Source organism: Odocoileus virginianus, chromosome 24 (genome assembly GCF_023699985.2).
Source record: "Odocoileus virginianus isolate 20LAN1187 ecotype Illinois chromosome 24, Ovbor_1.2, whole genome shotgun sequence".
Classification (NCBI taxonomy): domain Eukaryota; kingdom Metazoa; phylum Chordata; class Mammalia; order Artiodactyla; family Cervidae; genus Odocoileus; species Odocoileus virginianus.
Genome location: NC_069697.1, coordinates 38,223,280 through 38,244,417, shown reverse-complemented (window position 1 = coordinate 38,244,417; position 21,138 = coordinate 38,223,280). Strand labels below are relative to the sequence as shown.

The window sequence follows — 21,138 nt, the reverse complement described above, 5'->3', positions numbered from 1 at the left end:
TTCATAATGCAATTAAAGCAACAATAATGTTAATTTAGTTTGTGTTTGAAACTAGAGAAAAGGGAGGTGAAAAAAAAATCACTGCTTACTATAGTAAACATAGCTTGTCGAGTTTACATGTTTTTATGTGGAAAGTAAAATTTTCTTAAGAGGGGAGAAATAATCTTAGAAAAAGATATTGAAAGTAAGTAAAATTAAAAATAAGCAATAATTATTAAATTGTTCTTAAGTGTGATACTCTCAATGTCCATGTCAAAGTGGACACTACCAATGTTCATTGAAGAGCAGAATTAAATACACTTTATAAATGATACAGAATATATACATATATTAGAAAAAGTATATGATTTATAAACTGTAAAATTTCAGAAATAATTTTTATAATAAACTGATATACATATACTAGTTAAATAAAAATATATCACGCAGATAATGTATGTTTGTGTTTTTAGACAGTAAGTCTCCAGAAAGTAATTAATTTTTAGTAATATGATAAATTAAGACTTAAGAATTTTGGATGGATTTTTTCAACAAATGCTAAATAATATTTTAGTAGTGCTGTATTTCTTTCTTGAACTGTTTGCTGACCCAGGAGGTTACTTAATTACCCTCTGGCCCAAAATAACTCAATATTTTACTCATTACCTATCAGTTGTACTAGCCTTTTTCATGTGAGCCATAATAACATTGACAATGAAATCTTAGGTCAACATTTCAGTTGTTACAAATATCTAGTCTAATTCAAACCAATGATAGACGTACTTCACTGAATCTTTGTTTTAAAAATCAGTGCCTACATGATTATATATGGAGAAGGGAATGGCAATCCACTCCAGTGTTCTTGCCTGGAGAATCCCATGAACAGGTGACATGGCAAGCTACAGTCCATGGGGTAGCACAGAGTCGGACATAACTGTAGCAACTTAGCCCATGATTATACAAGATGCCTGCCCTGGGATATAATCCTATTTTAGGTACTATTTCCTAATGACTTAACAGAAAATGTATTATATTTCAAATTATGAGATATTCTCCATGTTAATAGGTGAAAAACGACCACGACATTTGAGGGAAAGAAAGTAGTTTGTGCATTTGTTTGGAACAAGAGATTTCTAGTTTCTAATCACAATATAATAGAACAGTTTGTAAGATACATTTTTGTAAGGATATTCAAATATAACACTGAAATGAACAGTAAAACTCAATTTTGTTTTGAGTTTTTTCCAGGAAAGAGTTTAAAGTCTTTGGGCTTTTATAGCTAAATCAAGTTTTGATGTGGTATTCTCAAAAAATCACAAAATATACAGAGTGTCAATGACTATAATGCAATGTTTCTAACAGACAACTGTTTACTGAATATTAAAACTAAAAATGAAAGACTTTAAAGGATTAGGAGAATCGGTAAGTGGGAATGGAACTATTTTTAGGATTATGGATCTATAACTTTGTCCTCGCTTTCTTTTTCTTCAGCAAGGCTGGTCTTTGACCTGAAGAAAGGCTGAGACCAATAGAGAACTAAATAAAATTACAGTGTAGGTGGTTTGAAACACTAACCCTGTGGCCACAGTCCGGTATTTCATTTACTTAGGTTTCCCTTGTTTGAGCGGTTGAAACTGTTGTGTTCTTCCTCCTTGACGTGGGTTAATTGTCTTCCCACATCTTCGCTTCCGGCTCTGTCAGGATAGGTTCCCTGCAGAAACAACAGAGGCTGCCCGGAGCCTGGAAGCCGCCTACCCCAGGCCGCAAAGGCTGTCGGGAGGCTGAGCCATACTGCCCGGAGGCGGGAAGGAGCATCTGAGGCCCAGGAACTTGTCGCTCAGCACAAAACGAAGACGCCGGAGCACCGGCAGTCAGGACCCCAGTGTCTCCTTGCTCCGAGGTTTTACGGAGATGAATTGGGTCGGAGGTTCCCGGTAAGTTGTTGCTGGCGCTTGAGATGGTAGCACTTGAGTCCCTGGATGTTCATTCCCATAATGGCGCCTCTTTCCTAGGCCCTGGAGGGCAGTGCACAGACTTAACTGGAAAGAATTTCCCAGGAGTGAGGTTTTAATCGTTATCCAACATGGGACGGCATAGCGCGAAGTCTCTATTCCTAGACCGGAAGGAATCCAGTTTCTTCCCGCTGTGTCTCCCACGGCTTCACACGTGGAGCCACCTCCCATGATGTCTGTACCTGCTCTCTGTCCTGCGTCCTGCTGTAATGAGGCCTCTCGGCACCTAATCCCTTTTCTGCCTTCTTTCTGTCCTGCCCTTCTTTCTTGGGAGGGGTTTCTTTGGGTCAGTATGTAATCTTTGCAAGAACTTGAAAAGTGTTATGGAGGAAGTTGCTGCCCTTAAATCCTTTAATGGGAGGCAGAGTCAGCATCAACCGTAAAAATCGAGTATAGTTTGTTTCCAAGGAAGTTAGAATAAACAATTTTTAACTTTAGTCATTTACAGAGAATTTACAATGTATTTTGTATTTAGGAGTAAAGCATAATAGTTTGGGAATTTAGTTTTATATAACCTATTCATTGCTGTTGACCTTGAAGTCCTCAGGATGGAAATTATGTAGGCCTAGAATTTAATTTGATCAGATTCCTTGATGGAAAAAAAATTGTTCTGATTGAAACTGAGCCATTAAATACATTTTTTCTTTTTTACAAGTAGACCCAGGAGAGTAGTATATGGATGTAATATAACACATTTAAATTCTAATGAATTTTGTAAGAGGAAAGACATCTTTTGCATTCACCAAATATTGTAACTGTGCCCAATAATTTTAGTAGATGCATTTATCCTGTTGAAGAATATGTTAGCATTTTATTGTGGAAATTTATCTTCATTATTTCTGGCTCGAAAGTAAGTTGTAATATCAAACTTACAGTTTAAGAAAAGTGAAAATTCTCACACAGGCTTTGCAAGATTTACTTGATGTATGGTTATAATTTCATACAACTTGATTATAATATCTTTAAAATGTGACTATTAAATAAGTCATTTCACAAATGCTGAAGCATTTAAAAATGTATTACATTTTAAGCCTGAAAATGTTGGCGCTATTTTTACTCTGTCATATATCTCAAATTTCTGATTATTCGGGGAATAGTATTTGGGGAGCTGCTATTGGGAGGATTTGACTAGAGCATACCACAAGAAATTTGTAGTCAAAGACTGTGTTTCTTAAAATGAGATATTACTGTACTTAGAATTGTTAGTTACCAGGGTGCTTAAGAAACCACAGAAAAAAACATGACAGACACATCTCCTTGGAGCATCCGTTTTATTCAGAGATAAGAGGAAAATAATATTTTAAAATGTAAACTATCTTGGATACATTATAGAGCAAATTGCAAAACTCTTGTGAAATTTTAAGATAAAATATGCAAATTTAAAATAAATTTCTTGTGCATGGTGAGGGTGGAAGGGGTGAATGGGCTCCTTAGAGTCAAACCCAGATTGGTAATGAAACAATGAGTATTTCCACTTTCTATTAATACTGTCGACAAGATTAGTTGATCATGGTGTCTGATCTTGAGACCCTAAAGGGCCTCAGAGTCCCAGACAAGGCTTAGTAATCACTAACAGCTGATTGGTGCTGCTATAGAATAGACATTTTAATTATTTTACTAGACCATCCTGGAGTACTTATTTATTCTCCACTGATGTTAGGATTGTTCTGCAGTTGAACATTTTGAGAACTATTCAGAACTTTCATCTGTGCAAAATGTTTGCTTTATACTATGCATCAGGTGTTTTGCCAGGTGGAGTACAAAATAATTGAAATTTAGTCAATGATAGATTTGACTCTATAGTTAATAGTTTATTGGGAGAGGGGGAATATTACATGCCATTAAGCTTGCAAATGTATAAGATCAGAGGCAAAAATAAGTAAATTAAAAAATAGATACTGTGAATAATAGTAAAACATAGGATAGTTTTAGACAGGATTTGGCAAAGTAGAAACAAAAGTGAAACTTCATATGGAAAAAGACAGCAAGAAAATAAATACTGCATAAGTAATTTGAAATAACATTATACATTTAAATATTTAAAAATGCGTGTGGTGTCTGCTTGATAGTGAAGTGAAAGACAGACTGAAAAGTTGAAATTTGATCTGTTAGCTATTGAGGACTCATTCAAATTCAGAAGTAATATAATGAAAGTGGCATTTTATGACAATTTGTGGTGTTAGTAGTGTGTAGGTTGGAATACAGCAAGACTCCCAAGATATATCAGTTAGAATTCTGCTTGCAGAACTAAAAACAACTAATACTATTTTTTCATTTTCTGATATGACTGTATAGTCTCTAAATGAAATCAGTACTAGTGCTAACTCCTTTTGGGTATTGCAGGCTATGTGAATTTGGGCTGATTATTAAACCTCTGTACAAGGACAGATCTAGGTTGTAAGGAGCCCACTTTATGTAAAAAAATTCAAAATTATGATTACAAAATTATATATAGGACTTGGAAGGGACATGCATATTCAAGTGAAATGCCCTGAAACTTAAGCTTTATGGTAAATTCTCTTTGCAGGAAATTAGCCTCTGTCTCTCTACATCTCTTTATTCATCTGTTAAATGGGATAATACTTAAATATACAGTGAACAGGGCTTCCCTGGTATCTCAGTTGGTAAAGAATCCACTTGCAATTCAGGAGACCAGGGTTTGATCCTTGGATCAGAAAGATCCTCTGGAGAAAGAAATGGCAACCCACTTAAGTATTCTTGCCTGAAAAATCCCATGGACAGAGGTTCCTGGTGGGCTACAGTCCATGGGGTCACAAGAGTCAGACATGACTTAGCGACTACACCACCGCCATGCAGTGAACTTCATCTCAGTTGCTTGGGACAGTCATGGTTTATGCTTGTAGTCCTAGTAACAAGTCCAGTTCCACTATTGCCTTGGAGGAGTTCTGGGGTGTGGGGGGTTTTATTTTTGTTCTTTTTGTAAAGTTTTACCCAATAAATAAAATTCATTTATTTAATTTTTGATTGCACTGAGTTTTCAATCTCTAGTTGTAGAAAGCAGAAGCTGTTCTCTAGTTGTGGTGCATAGGTTTCTCATTGCGGTGGCTTCTCTTGTTGTGGAGCGTGGGCTCTAGGCATGAAGGCTTCAGTAGTTGTAGCTCACAGGCTCTAGAGTGCAGTCTCAGTAGTGGCGGCACACAGGCTTAGTTGCCCCATGGCATATGGAATCTTCTAGGAGCAGGGATCGAACCCATGTCCCCTGCATTGGCAGGTGGATACTTAACCACTTAGACCACCAGGGAAGTCCTTTATTTTTGTTTTTAAATGAAATATAGATGCTTTACAATGTTGGATTCATTTCTGGTATGCAGCAAAGTGATTCAGTTACACATATATGTACACATACTATTTTTCATATTCTTTGTGGTTTATTACAAGAATATTGAATATAATTCCCTGTGCTGTACAGTAGGACTTTGTTGTTTATTTATTTTATCGGCATGTGCTGTTAAATAAAGTGTGCTGGGATATGAGTGGCTCACAACACCTAACTTGTTGGAGTAGGTGAGGTATTTAATGCTGCTATACTTGCTGGCGGGCAAGGTGGCTCAGTGGCAAAGAATCTGTTTACCAGTGCAGGAGACATGGGTTTGATCCCCGGCTCAGGAAGTTCCCTTGGAGAAGGAAATGATGACCCACTTCAGTATTCTTACCTGGGAAATCCCATGAACAGAGCACCCTGGTGGGCTACAGTCCATGGGTCGCAAAGGAGTTGGACACAACTTAGTGACTAATACAACAACAATCCCTGCTGGCTGCTGTTTTAACAGCTGGTTGCCCATTGATGCTAAGGTTGGAGAGATTTGTACAGCCACCATGCCTGGAGTTGGGACCAATAAGAAACGTGGAAGATTTTAGATCAGGTGTCAGTGAAATATCTACAAGGAATAGAGGCTCGTCAGACCTGTCAGAGAACGTACAAAGGGGAGTTGAAATGTTGTTGCTATAGTGCTTCTGTCAACAATTACTTTCTTTTGTTATATTTTTGGGTAAAACTTGTGAACTTTTTGGCAGCATGGAGCTCAAATAAAGAAAAACTAATGCTTAATGATAAATTAAGTTCTGATATTTTGTTTCTCATTAAAGTTGATATGAATCTGTAACTTGTGTACATGGTGTGTGCCAGCATTTATCACCTCTCATGGCTTTATGATTGACCACATAACAATCCGAAGACACAAATCTACTGAAAAAGCATAGCATTTTCTTTCAGATTTAGTAGTTAGTTATTTTAAGGAGATTATAGTTTCAGACAATAATTTGATACATGGAACTGCAGAACATTAAAGATAAAATTATTTCTACAAAGATAATATGAACACAGATTTGGTGGACCATGGCATTATGATCCATTATATAAAACAGGATTCTTACTGAATTATGTACCCTATATAACCAAGATATACATGGAATTGCTTGTAGTTTACAGATATTTCATAGTTCCATCCAAAGAGTCTTGATATTTTATCAAACAGAAAAACTGAAGTTATCAAAATTGCAAATAATTTTATAGATACACAGTTAATATATCTGAATTACAAAGTTTTTGAGACAATACTAATGTTGAATACAAAGAAATACTTCCACTTGTCATTATAAGCTGTCTTTGCCGCCTTTCATTAATTGAATTTTACAAGCATTTAAGTCCTTATGGTGTGGTCGGATGGCATCACGGACTCAATGGACATGAATCTGAGCAAGCTCCAAGAGATGGTGAGTGACAGGAAAGCCAGGCATGCTGTGGTCCATGGGGTCGCAAAGAGTCAGACACACGTGAGTGACTGAACAGCCAAAAAGAATTGCTTTATGAACCAGTCTGTTTGTCCTGCATTGTTATTGAACATTTTTGTAAGCATGTCCTCTAAATTTTGATGACAAAAACTGTTGGAAATCTTTACTGAAAATATTCCCTGAATGGAATGAAAAAATGTCAGCTGTTGAATGTTTTAGTGAATTGTAATGACTGAAAATAATGTTTTAAAAACTCATTGTGAATATCCTGAAATATACACCTATTTGGGGGTATCATTCACATTCTAAAATCTCTTGCACTATGTTATTCAAGAGATGGCTGCTCATGTTTATCATTACAGCCTGTAACTATAAAAATGGTTTTCTGTGTGAAACTACTCTTAAGAATTAAGTATCTAAGAACTTATTTTAATGAGGCTCTGTATTCTGAGTATCATTAATAGATGTGTTTCTGCTATATTGATTTGCCAAATTTTTTACAGTACTTTGCCTTTTATAGTATATACACATCTAAAAACTTTCTTCTGGTATTATAAGAGAAGAATTTATTTAAAATTATGTTCTAAAATATATCATTAGTATTCCTAACACATCAGGTAGACCGGCTTTAGTTTTATGGAAAGCCAACGTAAGTACTTTTTCTAGGCTAGCTACTGCCCTGAATCTTAATAAGTCTGCTAGCTAACAGTGCTAGATTTTGATGTTTTAAGTTAATATTAATTTCTAACATGAGCCATAAAATACTATCTTTCATTTGTTAGTTATTACTCTATTAATTTTATTTATATTTTTCACTTTTAATCACACATAAGGTATTATGATATGATTTTAACAAACTGGAAACAGTTTCTTTTGCATGGCAAATTTTAAAAAAAGAAACAAAAAAGAATAATTCAAGACTAACTGATAATTAAGGCATATGACACCTATAATTTTAAACCCCTGATGTATTGGGTTGGCCAGTAAGTTCAGTGGGTTAACAAAGAAGGAACATTTTGGCCAACCCAGTTGTTTCAGTATCTCCTGCATATCTATGTAAAATGTATATTAGTATTGTGTTTTATATTTCTAAGACAACTTTATTGCCTTTGTGTCTTTTTTTCCCTAAATAAAATATTTCTTTAACATTTTGCTTTAAATATTTTCCTATTAGAAAGACTAGCAAGGAGCAGAATGCCCTGATACATTTCTGTGCTCAGCAGTTTTTCTTTCTGTCTCTCTCTGCCCCTCCCTCACTTGCTCTCTTACTTTTATTCCCTTCTTTCCCCACTTTCCCTCTGTTAACCTCTTTACACCTGTTCTACTTTTTTCTTTAAAAAAAAAGTAACAAATATCTATATTCCTGCTTATTAGAATTGATAACTTGTAGTGTTTTATGAAGACATTATGACCTACTGATTTTCTTTTTATTATGTGCTATAATGGCAACTAATAGTGTTCATTCAAACTTTTATTGAGAGATATAGTTGCAGTATGTGCTTTTAAAAATCCATTTTCCTGAATAGCATAATAATCATTAAAAGAATGAGCCTCATTTCCACTTTACCACTGCCAGTTCTCTGGTAGTTAAAATTTCAAGATGATATTAGAAGTACTCTTAAAATTATTTTATGTAAAGTACATATAAATTTCATGACAGAACTATCACTTGAGTGAAGCCATAAAGTATTAAGAGTTTTGAATACAAAAATATGGTGAGAGAAGTATCTATATATGAAAAAGAGAAACATATATTTTAATTTAGTTGGATGTTAGAATATATGAAGTGAAGGAATGGAAAACAAGATTGAAATCTGAATGATGGACAGGCTGTGGAAGTCATGCTCCTAAATATTCCTAAGAATCAGTGCTGTGTTTTAGTGTACTTTGTAGTAAAATATATTGGAGAATATTTACATAAACTTGAGGAGACTTTAAAATATAATCATGGCTGTTAGTTACATATTTAATATCACAGTAAGTCAAACTAGGCAGTATGTGAACTGAGAAATTTTAGATGTACAAGCTGGGTTTAGAAAACACAGAGGAGCCAGGGATCAAATTGCCAACATTCATTAAATTATAGAGATAGCAAAGAAGATCCAGGACAACATCTACTTCTGCTTCATTGACTATGAAAAAGCCTTTGTGTGGATCACAGCAAACTATGGAAAATTCTTACAAGAGATGGGAATACCAGAATTCCCTTACCTGTTTCCTATGAAACTAGTATGCAGGTCAAGAAACAACAGTTAGAACCAGATGTGGATTAATGGACTGGTTCAAAATTTGGAAAGGGGTAAGTCAAGGCTGTATATTGTCACCCTGCTTATTTAACTTCTATATAGAGTACATCATGCTAAATGCTGTACTGGATGAATTTCAAGCTGGAATCAAAATTTCTGGGAGCAGTATCCACAACCTTGGATATGCAAATGATACCACCCTAATGGCAGAAAACAAAGAGGAACTAAAGAGCCTCTTGGTTAGCATGAAAGAGGAGAGTGTAAAAACTCACTTAAAATTCAACATTCAAAAAATTAAGATCATGGCATCTGGTCCCATCACTTCATGGAAAATAGAAATGAAAAAAGTGAAAACAGTGACATATTTTTATTCTTTAGGGCTCCAAAATCATTGCAGATGGTGACTGCAGCCATGAAATTAGAAGATACTTGCTCCTTGGAAGGAAAACTATGACAAACCTAGACAGCATATTAAAAAACAGTGCTATCACTTTGCCAGCAAAGGTCCATTTAGTCAAAGCTATGGTTTTTCCAGAAGTCACGCAGATGTCTGAGTTGGACCATAAAGAAGGTTGAGTGCTGAAGAATTGATGCTTTCGATATGTGGTACTGGAGAAGACTCTTGAGAGTCATTCAGACTGCAAGGAGATCAAACCAGTCAACCCTAAAGGAAATCAACCCTGAATATTCACTGGAAGGATTGATGCTGAAGCTGAAGCCCCAGTACTTTGGTCACCTGATGCAAAGAGCCAACTTACTGGAAATGATGCTGATGCTGGAAAAGACTGAGGGCAGCAGGAGAAGAGGACAACAGAGAATGAGATGGTTGGATGGCATCAGCGGCTCAATTGACATGCATTTGCACAAACTCCAGGAGATAGTGAAGGACAGAGAAGCCTGGTGCACTGACGTCCATGGGGTCGCAAAGAGTCAGACATGGTTTACCGACTGGACAACAGCAAAACTAAGCAGATGACTTCTGGGGATTCATATTTTTAAAATGGCAAGCTGTTTTAATTTTGTGGACATCTTTCTTTGTCAGATATGAAATCCATTATTTCCCCTATTATTTAGGGGTACTAGAAAACACAGTAAGATTGCTATCTTACTTTATTTCTCTCAAGCTTTATTGAGCTTTAATTGACAAATAAAAATACAAGGCATTTAAAGTATACAACATGATGATTTGATATATGTGTATATTGTGATAGTATTCCTCTCATCAAGCTAATTACTATATCCATCACCTCACAGATTTACTTTTTGGTGAGAACATTTAAGTTCTCCTTTCTTAGCAAATTTCAATTATACAATACAACATTATCTACTGTAGTTACCATGGTATACATTAGATCGTCAGACCTTAGTCATTTTGTAACTGAAAATTTGTATCCTTTTTTACAGAGCCTTCCCTCCCTATTTCCCCACCCTTCAGGAAACATTTTTCTATTCTCCAAATCTGAGTTTGATGTTTTTTTCTTTTCAGATTCCACATATAACTGTTACCATGTAGTATTTGTTGTTCTCTGCCTGGATTATTTTGCTTATGATAATGCCCTCCAAGTTCATCCATATTATTGCAAATGACATAATTTCATTTTGTTCAGTACCTTTTTTAAAAATTTTTTTGGCCACATCACACCACATGTGGGATCTTAGTTCTCCAGCATTTGCACTGGAAGCACATAATCTTAACCACTGGATTGCCAAGAAAGTCCCTGATTTCATTCATTTTAAAAAGCTCATTGACATTCCATTGTGTATATATATACTGCATTTTCTTGATCTATTCATCTCTAACTATGGTTGATGAACACTTAGATTGTTTTTATATCTTGGCTGTGGAATAATGAACACGTGACTAGAGCTGTCTCTTTGAGATATTGATTTCTCTTGGATACATACCCAGAAGTGGGATTGCTGAATCATGTATGTGGTAGCTCTGTTTTTAATTTCTTGAGGAAATTCCATACTGTTTTCCGTAGCTGCTGCTGCTGAGTCGCTTCAGTCGTGTCCGACTCTGTGCGACCCCATAGATGGCAGCCCACCAGGCTCCCCCGTCCCTGGGATTCTCCAGGCAAGAACACTGGAGTGGGTTGCCATTGCCTTCTCCAAAGCATGAAAGTGAAAAGTGAAAGTGAACTTGCTCAGTCGTGTCTGACTCTTCGCAACCCCATGGACTGCAGCCCACCAGGCTCCTCTGTCCATGGGATTTTCCAGGCAAGAGTACTGGTGTGGGTTGCCGTTGGCTTCTTCAGTTTTCCATAGTGACAGCACCAATTTACATTGCTAGCAGCAGTTTACAGGGGTTCCCTCTTTTCCACTTCCCAGCATTTCTTTCTTTTTAAAAAGACATTTATTTATATATTTATTTATTTGGCTGTACCCTGCCTTAGTTGCAGCACTCAGGATCTTTGATCTTCACTGCAGCATGCAAACTCTTAGTTGGTGCGTGTGGGATCTGTTTACCTGACCAGAGATTGAACCCAGGGTCCCTGCATTGGGAATAGGAGTCTTAGCCACCAGACCACCAGGGAAGTACTCCTAGCATTTATCTTTTTTTCTTTTTGATAAAAGTAATCCTAACTGGTGTGTGATGATAGATCATTGTGGTTTTAATCTGCATTTTCTTGATAGTTATGTTGAGCACGTTTTCATGCACCTCTTGGCCATTTGTATGTCTTTTTTTGGAAAAGTGTCTATTTGGGTCCTTTGCCAGTTTTTAAATTGGGTTACTTGCATTTTTGTTATGGAGTAATATGAGTTCCTAGTTCCTTACATATTTTAGATATTGATTCCTTGTCAGATATAAAATTTGCAAATATTTCATCATCAGAGGTATCTGCAAATGTGGACTGGGTGTGGTGTGGGAAACCCGGCAGGGCCTACAGGTCAGATTCCAATCTGTGTCCCATTGTCTGCATGGCCCACCAAACATTTATGTACCAAACATTTGCTTTTCCATGACCATATGAATTGCCTTTCTCCCCTGTGAAGTCCCAAACCACTATTCCCAATATCCTTTTTTGTCTTCAGGTGAAGATGGTATTTAAGGTGAGGACTTTAGCTATTTTGGTTAATTACTCAGTCTTCCATGGTCTCTTTCATGTATGGAGAAGGAAATGGCAACCCACTCCAGTATTGTTGCCAGAAAAATTCCATGGACAGAGGAGCCTGGTGGGTTATAGTCCATAGGGTCGCAAAGAGTCAGACATGACTGAGCAACTAACTTGGAGGGGCTTGCCAGTGTCCCTGGTGGCTTAGTCAGTAAGGAATCCGCCTGCAATGCAGGAGACTGCCTGCAGTATAGGAGACCAGGGTTCGATCCCTAGGTCAGGAAGTTCCCCTGGAGAAGGAAATGGCAACCCACTCCAGTATTCTTGCCTGGAAAATCCCCGTGGACAGAGTAGTCTGGCAGGCTACAATCCACGGGGTTGCAAAGAGTCAGACACGACTGTGTGACTAAACCACCACTTTCATGCATACATGTTGTTTAACTTTAGCTTGGCTTTCTCCTGTTAATGTGTCTCATGACAACTTAATTCTTAGACCAGTCAGAAGAACCTAGAAGGGCAGATGAAAATTTTTTTCTGTCTGACACAATCTTGGTTAACCCTTGGGAGAAATAAACAACTTTGTTGTCTTATTTTAATGTTAATCTAAGTGAAACCATTAGAAGCAGCTGTTAGAAATATGTATATATGTAAAGAGAGAAGGAGAGCCCTCCCAACATGCACACATATAAGTACATATGTACAAATACATACCTGACACAGCCAAATTAAAAACATCACTTTTGAATTGTTAGCTATTTTAACTGTACATCTCTTTAATGGGACTTCCATGGTAGCTCAGCTGGTAAAGAATCTACTTGCAATGCAGGAGACCCTGGTTCAATTCCTGGATCGAGAAGATCTGCTGGAGAAGGGATAGGCTTCCCACTCCAGTATTCTTGGCTTCCTTAGTGGCTCAGCTGGTAAAGAATCCACCTGCAATGTGGAAGATCTGGGTTCAGTCCCTGGGTTGGGAAGATCCCCTGAAAAAGGACGGCTCCACCCACTCCAGTATTCTGGCCTGGAGAATCCCATGGACGGTATAGTCCATGGGATCACAAAGATCCGACACATGGAGCCACTTTCACTTTTCACTTTTTTTCCCTCTTTAATGGACATTTACACTCTTTGACAGCCCAGTATCTGAGCTTGTCTATTCTGAAGTGTTTCTCACCATATGAATTTTGATAATAGGCACAGCCCACCTCAGTATTCTTGCCTGGGGAATCCCCAGAACAGAGTAATCTGACAGGCTATGGTCCATAGGGTCACAAAGAGTCAGACCCAACTGAAATGACTTAGCATGCACACACAGCACAGCCTACCTACCTCTGTAGAATCTAGAAGAGAAAAAAAACAAACACACCTGTTTCAGCCTGTTTTGCTAATAGTGAATTGGCATATGATCTAAGCTGAGACTGATGCATTTATCTTTTACCTTGAATCAAGTTAGTAACCCAAAGAAATAAGGCCTGCAGGGTGCCTATTCTAGTTGTAGGCAGCTGCAGGAGCTGCAGCAGGATTGAATTTCAGGGTTAGTAACACTAGAAGATGCCAGAAGAGTTGGTTGTGCATTGTTCAGGAGCAGAGACGCTGCAGCCAGTGGGGCTCAGTGGTCACAGGTGCTGGCAGCGGTGTCCCTTTGAGACGAATCTGGTGCGGTTTTGACTGTGACACCGCAGCTGCTTAGTCTTCCTTGTTCCTGCCAGTTGCCAAACCTGCCTCCTCAGCCCTTTGGCAGATCTACCGGTTATCCAACTTCCTTTTAACTTATTTTCTATTTAAATTAACCAAAGATGCTTTCCTTTCTTGTAACTATGAATCCTAACTGGTATTCTTTCTTAATGTAAGTAGTTGAAAGTGAGTGTATTCAGTAAAACATTTAGACATAGAGTACTGCTTAGAGTAACATTGTTGCCTTAATAATAGTCTAAAATGTTTAGTTTAAGAAATTACCTTTGACTTATACATCAGGATCCATTTTTACTTTCGTTGTGGTTTAGTGATAGTAGGCTGATAGAGCAATTGGTCTTGAATTCCTAATTAATTTTTTCTTAGGCAAATAGAAATGGGGATTATCTAGTACATAGAATTTGGTAAAAGCCATAAGATAATGTCCTGGATAATGGAAAATCAGCCTGGAATAAGTTCATTTGTTTTGTACATAAGAAGACTATATTTAGTTTTTGACTTATCCCTAATTATATTGATCTTTACAATGTAGAACTACTTATAAAATTGATGTTTCTATTTTCTCTTTATAATCTGGATTGTGAAGTTTTATTACAGCATCTTCTTATATTTCTGAACTTTGAAAAGTCACTTTGTTTTCTGTGTCATAGTTTTTTAACTTTTGAAATGATGGAGAGTAAACTAATCTCAAAGGTCCTTTCTAGCCTTAGCATTTGATGAGTTAATGAAATGTAATTTATTTCCTTTTTTTCCTAAAGTTTGAATGCCAACAGTATACTTATGAAGTAGCATGGAGCATGATAGATTGGATTTATTTTTCAGTGACCTCAAAGTGATCAATTTAAGACCTCTGTTGGGAAATATGTTAAATAATAAGTTCAATAAGCAGCAGAGTCTAGGGATATTCAGAACTGTCCTTCATGTAGTTTATGAAAATCATTTGGAAAAATGAATAGCTCTGTTTATTCACAGTTAGCATGCTTAGAAGGAAGTAGAATGCCCTGATTTAAAATTTCAAAGCTAGAATTCTTGAATTTGAATCCTGGCTCTATCACTTATTAGCAGTGTGACCTTGGACAGATTAATTAACCTCTCTATGTCTAGTTTCTTCATCAGTAAAATGGGAGTAAAAATAGAACTTACCTTATAGAGTTGCTATGAAGATTAAATGAGTTTTTACATGTAAAGACTCTGAAGTATCTAGAATGATGCAAGATATATGGTACTCATTATTAGCAATTTTATTTTCATGTTATTGCATAATATATAACTAGAATACATTTTGTTATTTTATTTATAATTTTTAAATATTGAATTTGAGACCATAATTCATGTATGTCCAAAAGATACATTGTGCATATTTGCTTTTATTATCAATAAATGTTTTATAGCATTTCACTATTATTAATAGAGCAAATATTTTATAACTCTTAAATGCTGCATTATCATTGGGATTCAGTGCAGTTTTTGGCACGAAGATTATGTGGTCTGAAGCACATCCATAATGACTAGCAGTGTTTTAAAGAAGTTCTGAGGTTTCAGATACACGTAGCTAATGTAACTGAAGTTGCTCTAATAATAAACTTAACATTTCGTTAGATCCTATATAGATTTTTATCTTCTCTCTATTCTGTGTTAATTTTAGTAGAATATTGAATTACAAGGAAAGGCAAAGAAAATAGCAGTGTTGACCTAGAATATTGCTATCAGATAAGAGTGTTTCAGTGATACATTCTTTCCAATGCACTGATTTCTCTGCTTATCTTGATTTTTATAACTGATTTATTTCATTGTTAATTATTCACCATAGGTCTAGAGTCTGTTTTATTAGTTCTTGGATTTTTTATCCAGGAAAATTTTGTAAAACAGTATATATTTTATAAATAATTTGAGAACATTTTTATAGTTTCTTCTCAGAGAATAATTATTGCTACTTTTAGATTTTAATTCCAAATCTTCAATTCAGATAAAATGGCAGTTGTTTTAGAGACCATTTACTTAATCATTATAAAACAATCCTACTTCCCTTTTCAGGACCAGGGTTCTGATCAAGCAGGAAAGGAGAAAGCAGAAGGTAAAGAAAAAATATTTTTATTGTGTCTCATAGTGTTACAAGAACAGTGATATTTTGGAGCATTTTTCCAAGGTTAAGGTTAATAAATTCACCTGAGTGAAACTGGAAGACCATCTTAGTTTCTTCATTCTTATAGATAGCTTAATTAGCTACCTATTTTTCTCAGGCACAGAATTATGGAATATTGTTGATTCTTGTTGTCATCTACTTTCAATATATCCCAAGTCTGATCACTTCTTACAGTTAGTACTATTAGCCCCCTTATCCACATCATTATCATTTGTTGCTCAGGGTACTATAATAACCTTATAACCTATCTCCTACTTTTTAAAAATAGTGTTTTTTAAAAATAATTACATTGATTGTATAACATAGTAAAGTTGAGCATGTATCTTGCAAAAAGTGATATATATCCCAAGGAAACTTCCATATGTGCAGCTTGAGATATGTGCATGTTTCTTTGGATCTTTGTTGTTGTTGAATAGCAAACAAAGAGAGAAGAAGAAAGACAGGAAGAAGAAGGACAGGGTACAGGGGAGAGAGAAGGGAGCACCAAATAAATGTCCAGGAGCAGTAGAATGGTTAAGCAACTTGTGGTATACCCAAGGTATAGCAGTGAAAATGTATCATCTGCATGTAATTATTGTAGATAAATCTCAAAAACAGAATGTTGAGCAAATGAAGAAACTCACAGAAAAATACAAGCAGTGAGATTTCATTTACAAAATGTCCTAAAACAGTAAAAATATGTTCAGAGGTGCAAGTGAAAGTCACTCAGTAGTGTCTGACTCTTTGCAAGCCCATGGACTATATAGTCCTTGGAATTCTCCAGGCCAGAATGCTGGAGTGGGTAGCCCTTGCCTTCTCCAGGGGATCTTCCCAACCCAGGGATCGAACCCAGGTCTCCCGCATTGCAGATGGATTCTTTACCAGCTGAGTCACCAGGGAAACCCAAGAATACTGGAGTGGGAAGCCTGTCCCTTCCTCCAGCGGATCTTTCTGAGCCAGGAATTGAACTGGGGTCTCCTGCATTGCAGGTGGATTCTTTACCAACTGAGCTACCAGTGAAGTCTCAGAGGTAGTAAAATTTAAAGAAAAGTTAAGGGAGTGATTGTGATGAAAGTAGGATATTTATTACCTAGTGAAATGATGCCTTATTGTAAATTTAACCTTTTTTTAAAAAATTATTACTACTGAGGCTGACTATCTTTTCATTCAGATTTTCTGCTTCATGAGATACATTTCCAGATATTTCTTTTTTATTTGGGTTATTTGTCTTTTCTTACTGTATTTTTGTATATCTAGGAATTCTTTGTCAGTTATATGTGTACTCAGCTTTTATTTTTACTTTCTGAATGATGTCTTTGAAGGAAAGTTCTCACTTTTAATGCCATTGAATTTATCAAAAATTTTTTCTGCTCTTTGTTTTATTCTTTTGTATTCTCTTCTTCACGCAATTGTTAGCATGATTTTCTTTTTTTAGAAAAACACAAGCCAGAATCTATCATTTCCTTAACAACCTCAATAGCTTTTCATTACTTTTAGAATAAATCTGATTTAACCATAGCTTGACAATCCCAGGTGGTATAGTGGTAAAGAATCCGCCTGCCAATGCAGGAGATGTGGATTCAATCCCTGGGGTGGGAAGAGCCCCTGGAGTAGGAAATGGCAACTCACGTGACCATTATTCTTACCTGAGAAATTTTTTCTTGTCCTTGCATGGACAGAGGAGCCAGGTGGGCCACACGTGGGGCCACAGAGTCAGACATGATTGAGCAGCACGCATGCAACTATAGCCTCAGAGGACCTAAAGGATCTGCATTCTGTCTGCTTCTCTGACCTCATGTTTTACTACTCGCCATGTTGTTCATTGTATTTCAACCACAATGACTTTCTTTCTGCCACTCTTCTTCCCTTTCTCTGGTATAGTCTCCCTTGAGATATTTTGTGTCTGGCTTGTCAATATTTGGGTCTCAGCTAAAGTATCTGTTAGATTGCCTTTCTCTGATCACTGCATCTAAATAGCTCCCCACCCTCCAGTTACTCTTTCTTCAGTATTCCCTTTTATTTATCACTCTTTTCGAAGTCTGGTATTTTCTTATAAATTTATTGATTCTGTTCTCTTCTCACACCACTATTAATATATATTCATAAAAGAGGGATCTTACCACTTTTAATCATTCTGTATCTCCTATGTCTAGAATTGTGTGTAACATAGGCACTTGATACTAAATAATCTATGAATGTAGTCTGTCTCCAGACTATTTTTTTAAAAATTAATGTTAAAACTATTTGCATCATTCTTTTGAACATTTATAAGAAAAGACTCATGACACTTTCCTAAAGGATTAACCTCTAGTCATGTCACTTTCTTACTCTTTGAAAATTTCATACCGTCCTTTGTCTCTTCAAGCCTCTCTTCCCCAACCCTGTTCTTTTTTCCTTCATACTAATTAGATGACCTTGTCTCATATTTCAAAAGAAGTAGAAGCTATCAGATGAGAATTATCTCACATTTCTACCACCAGTAGTATAGGAGGCTGTGAAATTTAGACTCTTTGGGCAAACTGCTAGTTTCATGGTTGACTTTAATTCATGTGTAAACATATAAAGTATGTCACAAGAATATAAAAATATTGTCATTTATTTGGTTGCATTATTGCTTTTAATTATTTATGATTCTGCCTGAAATCATATAATTGCTGCAATAACTTTCTATTTATAATTATTTTAGGAATATTTTGAAAAGAAAAGGTTAAAATCAAAAATGAAATTACTGGGAGTTTTATCCCCTGTCAATAATTCTACTGTCAGTTTAGACCTCCTTAACCTGTATATGGTAAATCAGATATCTTGCCAGAAGAAAACATCTGGTAAGTAAATTTTTCTAATACCATTTTTTAAATTTCATTGTGATTATAAGATTTAGTTTTCTAATAAGTGTAATTTTAGAACTCAAAAGGATGTGGAAGGGAAACTTTTAAAACTGAGTTGCCTGCTTAAATAAGATTTGTTAATTTTTGCTTAAAATCTCTTATTCTTTAATCCATTTATTTTTATTTTTAGTTTGTATAAATGTTATATAAAATTAATTTTATAAGGCATGGTTAGACTTATTACAGTGCAGCTGTTTCAGTTATTACATTATTCTGTCTTGGCAGTTAGTTACCAAAGTTCAGCTAAAGAGCAGGAAATAAATGTATTTGTTATCTTATACTATTTAGAGAATCTGTTTAAAAAGGAAGAGCTGAAAAGATTTTTTGTCTCAATGATTAGTTTCCTATCTCACAACTTAAATAATTTCTCAGGCATTCTTGGGGTGTTAATTGTAGTAGTCTTAATACTTCAAAATAAAGTTCATTTTGGCTTGCACTTTGATTCTTTAAGTAACTAGAAAAGGTTAATCAGACTATTTTTTTTCCTATCTCAAGGGACGTCTGATACTTAATTTTTAAAACAAGTGCTAAAATGAGAGCTTAAAAGAGTTCATAAATGATAGATAGAAATTGATTATAGTATTCTTAGTATCCCCTCTTTTCCTTTCTCTGTCATTTTTTGTTTCTCCCTCCACAGAGCTGTTTACACAAGTAAAAAACTTTTACTGTAGTAAAAGTAAATACATAATTCATGGACTTTAGGAATAAAAGTTTTTGTTGTAAATCTGATTTTACTTTCTTCGCTTATATAATACTGTTATCAACTATACTCACATTTTACATTAGATCTTCAGATTTTAATCATCATACAGCTCAAAGTTTGTGCCCTTTTGACAGCCTCTGCCTATTTCCCCTTCTCTCTCATCCTCAGCCCCTGGAAACCACTTTTCTACTCTGTGTTTCTATGAGTTTGACTTTTTTTTTTTTTAAGAGGTAGAGGTTCCTCATGTAAGTGATACCATGCTGTATTTGTCTTTTTCTGTCTGGCTTATTTCACTTAGCATAATATTTTCAGGGTCCATCCATGTTGTCATAATTGGCAGGATTTTCTTCCTTCTCAAGGCTAAAGACTATTTTGTGTATACCCCACATCTTTGTTTTCCATTCATCCATTAACACACACTTAGGTTGTTTCCATATCTTGGTTATTATGAATAATACTTCAGTGAACATGAGAGTGCAGATTTGTCTTCAAGATCCTTTTTCGTTTCTTTTGGATATATATCCAGAAGGGGTATTGCTGAATCTTGTGTTAGTCTACTTTTAATTTTTTGAGGAACCACCATTCTGTTCTCCATAGTGGCTGAACCAGTTTACATTTCCACCAACAGTGCACAAGTGTTTCCTTTTCTCCACATTCTTGTCAGCACTTGTTATCTCTTGTCTTTTTGATGATTCCTTCTGACAGGTTTGAGAAGATGTCTTATTGTGGTTTTGCTTTGCATTTTCCTGATGATTAGTGATATTGAGTATCCCTTGCCATTTGTATATCTTTTTTGGAAAAATTTCTATTCAAGTCCTCTGCCCATATTTAAATTAGTTTTTTTTTTTGCTAATGAGTTATGTGAATTCTTTATATATTGTGGATATTAATCCCTTATCAGATATGTGATTTGCAAATACTTTCTCCTGTTCCTTAGGTTGTCTTTTCATTTTGTTAATGGTTTCTTCTGTTTTGCAGTAGCTTTTTAGTTTAATGTAGTCTCACTTGTTTATTTTTGCTTTAGTTGCCTTTGTTTTGATGTCAAATGCAAAAAATGACCAAAATGGAGGACAAAGAGCTTACCCTTTATGTTTGCTATATTTTCTTTTAAGAGTTCTATAATTTTGAGTCATACGGTTTTTACTTTTTTTTCCCTGGACCATGTGCAGCATGCAGGATCTTAGTTCCTCAACCAGGGAACATCATTATCTCAAAGACAGAGGGACACTGAGAGGAATCTAAATGAACAGGACTGCTCTTTTCCCCAATTTACTATACACTGTGCTCATACTCCTTTTTTGTCCCATCACATTTTCCATAACTTTTCCATTCTTCATCAGACCTAACGTAAAAATACTCAGGTTTAAACACTTCCTTGGGTCTTCATTTTCTTATGAAGTTTTCTATGTAAAACTCATTATATAAGTTTATATGCTTTCCTCTTGTTAATCTATCTTTTGTCACAGGAGCCCCAGTTGGGAGTTTAGAAGGGTAGAGGATAGAGGTATTTTTACTCTCCTTTAAAACAAGACTTTATAAGTAAGGCTCAACTAACAGACATTCAAATAATGTTACGAACTGAACGTTTGTGTCCCCCCCCACCCCCGCCCCCACCGCCCCATTCAAGTTCATGTATTGAAATTCCAACTTGTAACGGTTCAGGAGGGACTTTTAGGAGCCCATTAGGTCAT

The 21,138-nt window shown here is 35.8% G+C and overlaps 2 protein-coding genes across 3 annotated transcripts in view; one reads left to right on the top strand and one right to left on the bottom strand.

Moving 5' to 3' along the window:
* Positions 1–1,666, bottom strand: part of ABCD2 (ATP binding cassette subfamily D member 2) — a 92,049-nt gene extending 90,383 nt beyond the window's left edge. Inside the window, exon 1 of one of the 2 annotated variants that reach the window (XM_020908528.2) lies at positions 1,555–1,666. The gene's annotated coding sequence lies outside the window, so the exon portion shown is untranslated. The remainder of the gene's footprint in view (positions 1–1,554) is intronic. The other variant, XM_020908529.2, reaches the window with a different exon arrangement.
* Positions 1,667–1,673: 7 nt separating this feature from the next.
* Positions 1,674–21,138, top strand: part of REDIC1 (regulator of DNA class I crossover intermediates 1) — a 78,739-nt gene continuing 59,274 nt past the window's right edge. The window contains exons 1-3 of the mRNA XM_020908531.2: positions 1,674–1,913; positions 15,769–15,808; positions 18,543–18,681. Of these exons, the coding sequence (XP_020764190.2) occupies positions 1,891–1,913; positions 15,769–15,808; positions 18,543–18,681 (202 nt within the window). The 5' untranslated portion in view covers positions 1,674–1,890. The remainder of the gene's footprint in view (positions 1,914–15,768; positions 15,809–18,542; positions 18,682–21,138) is intronic.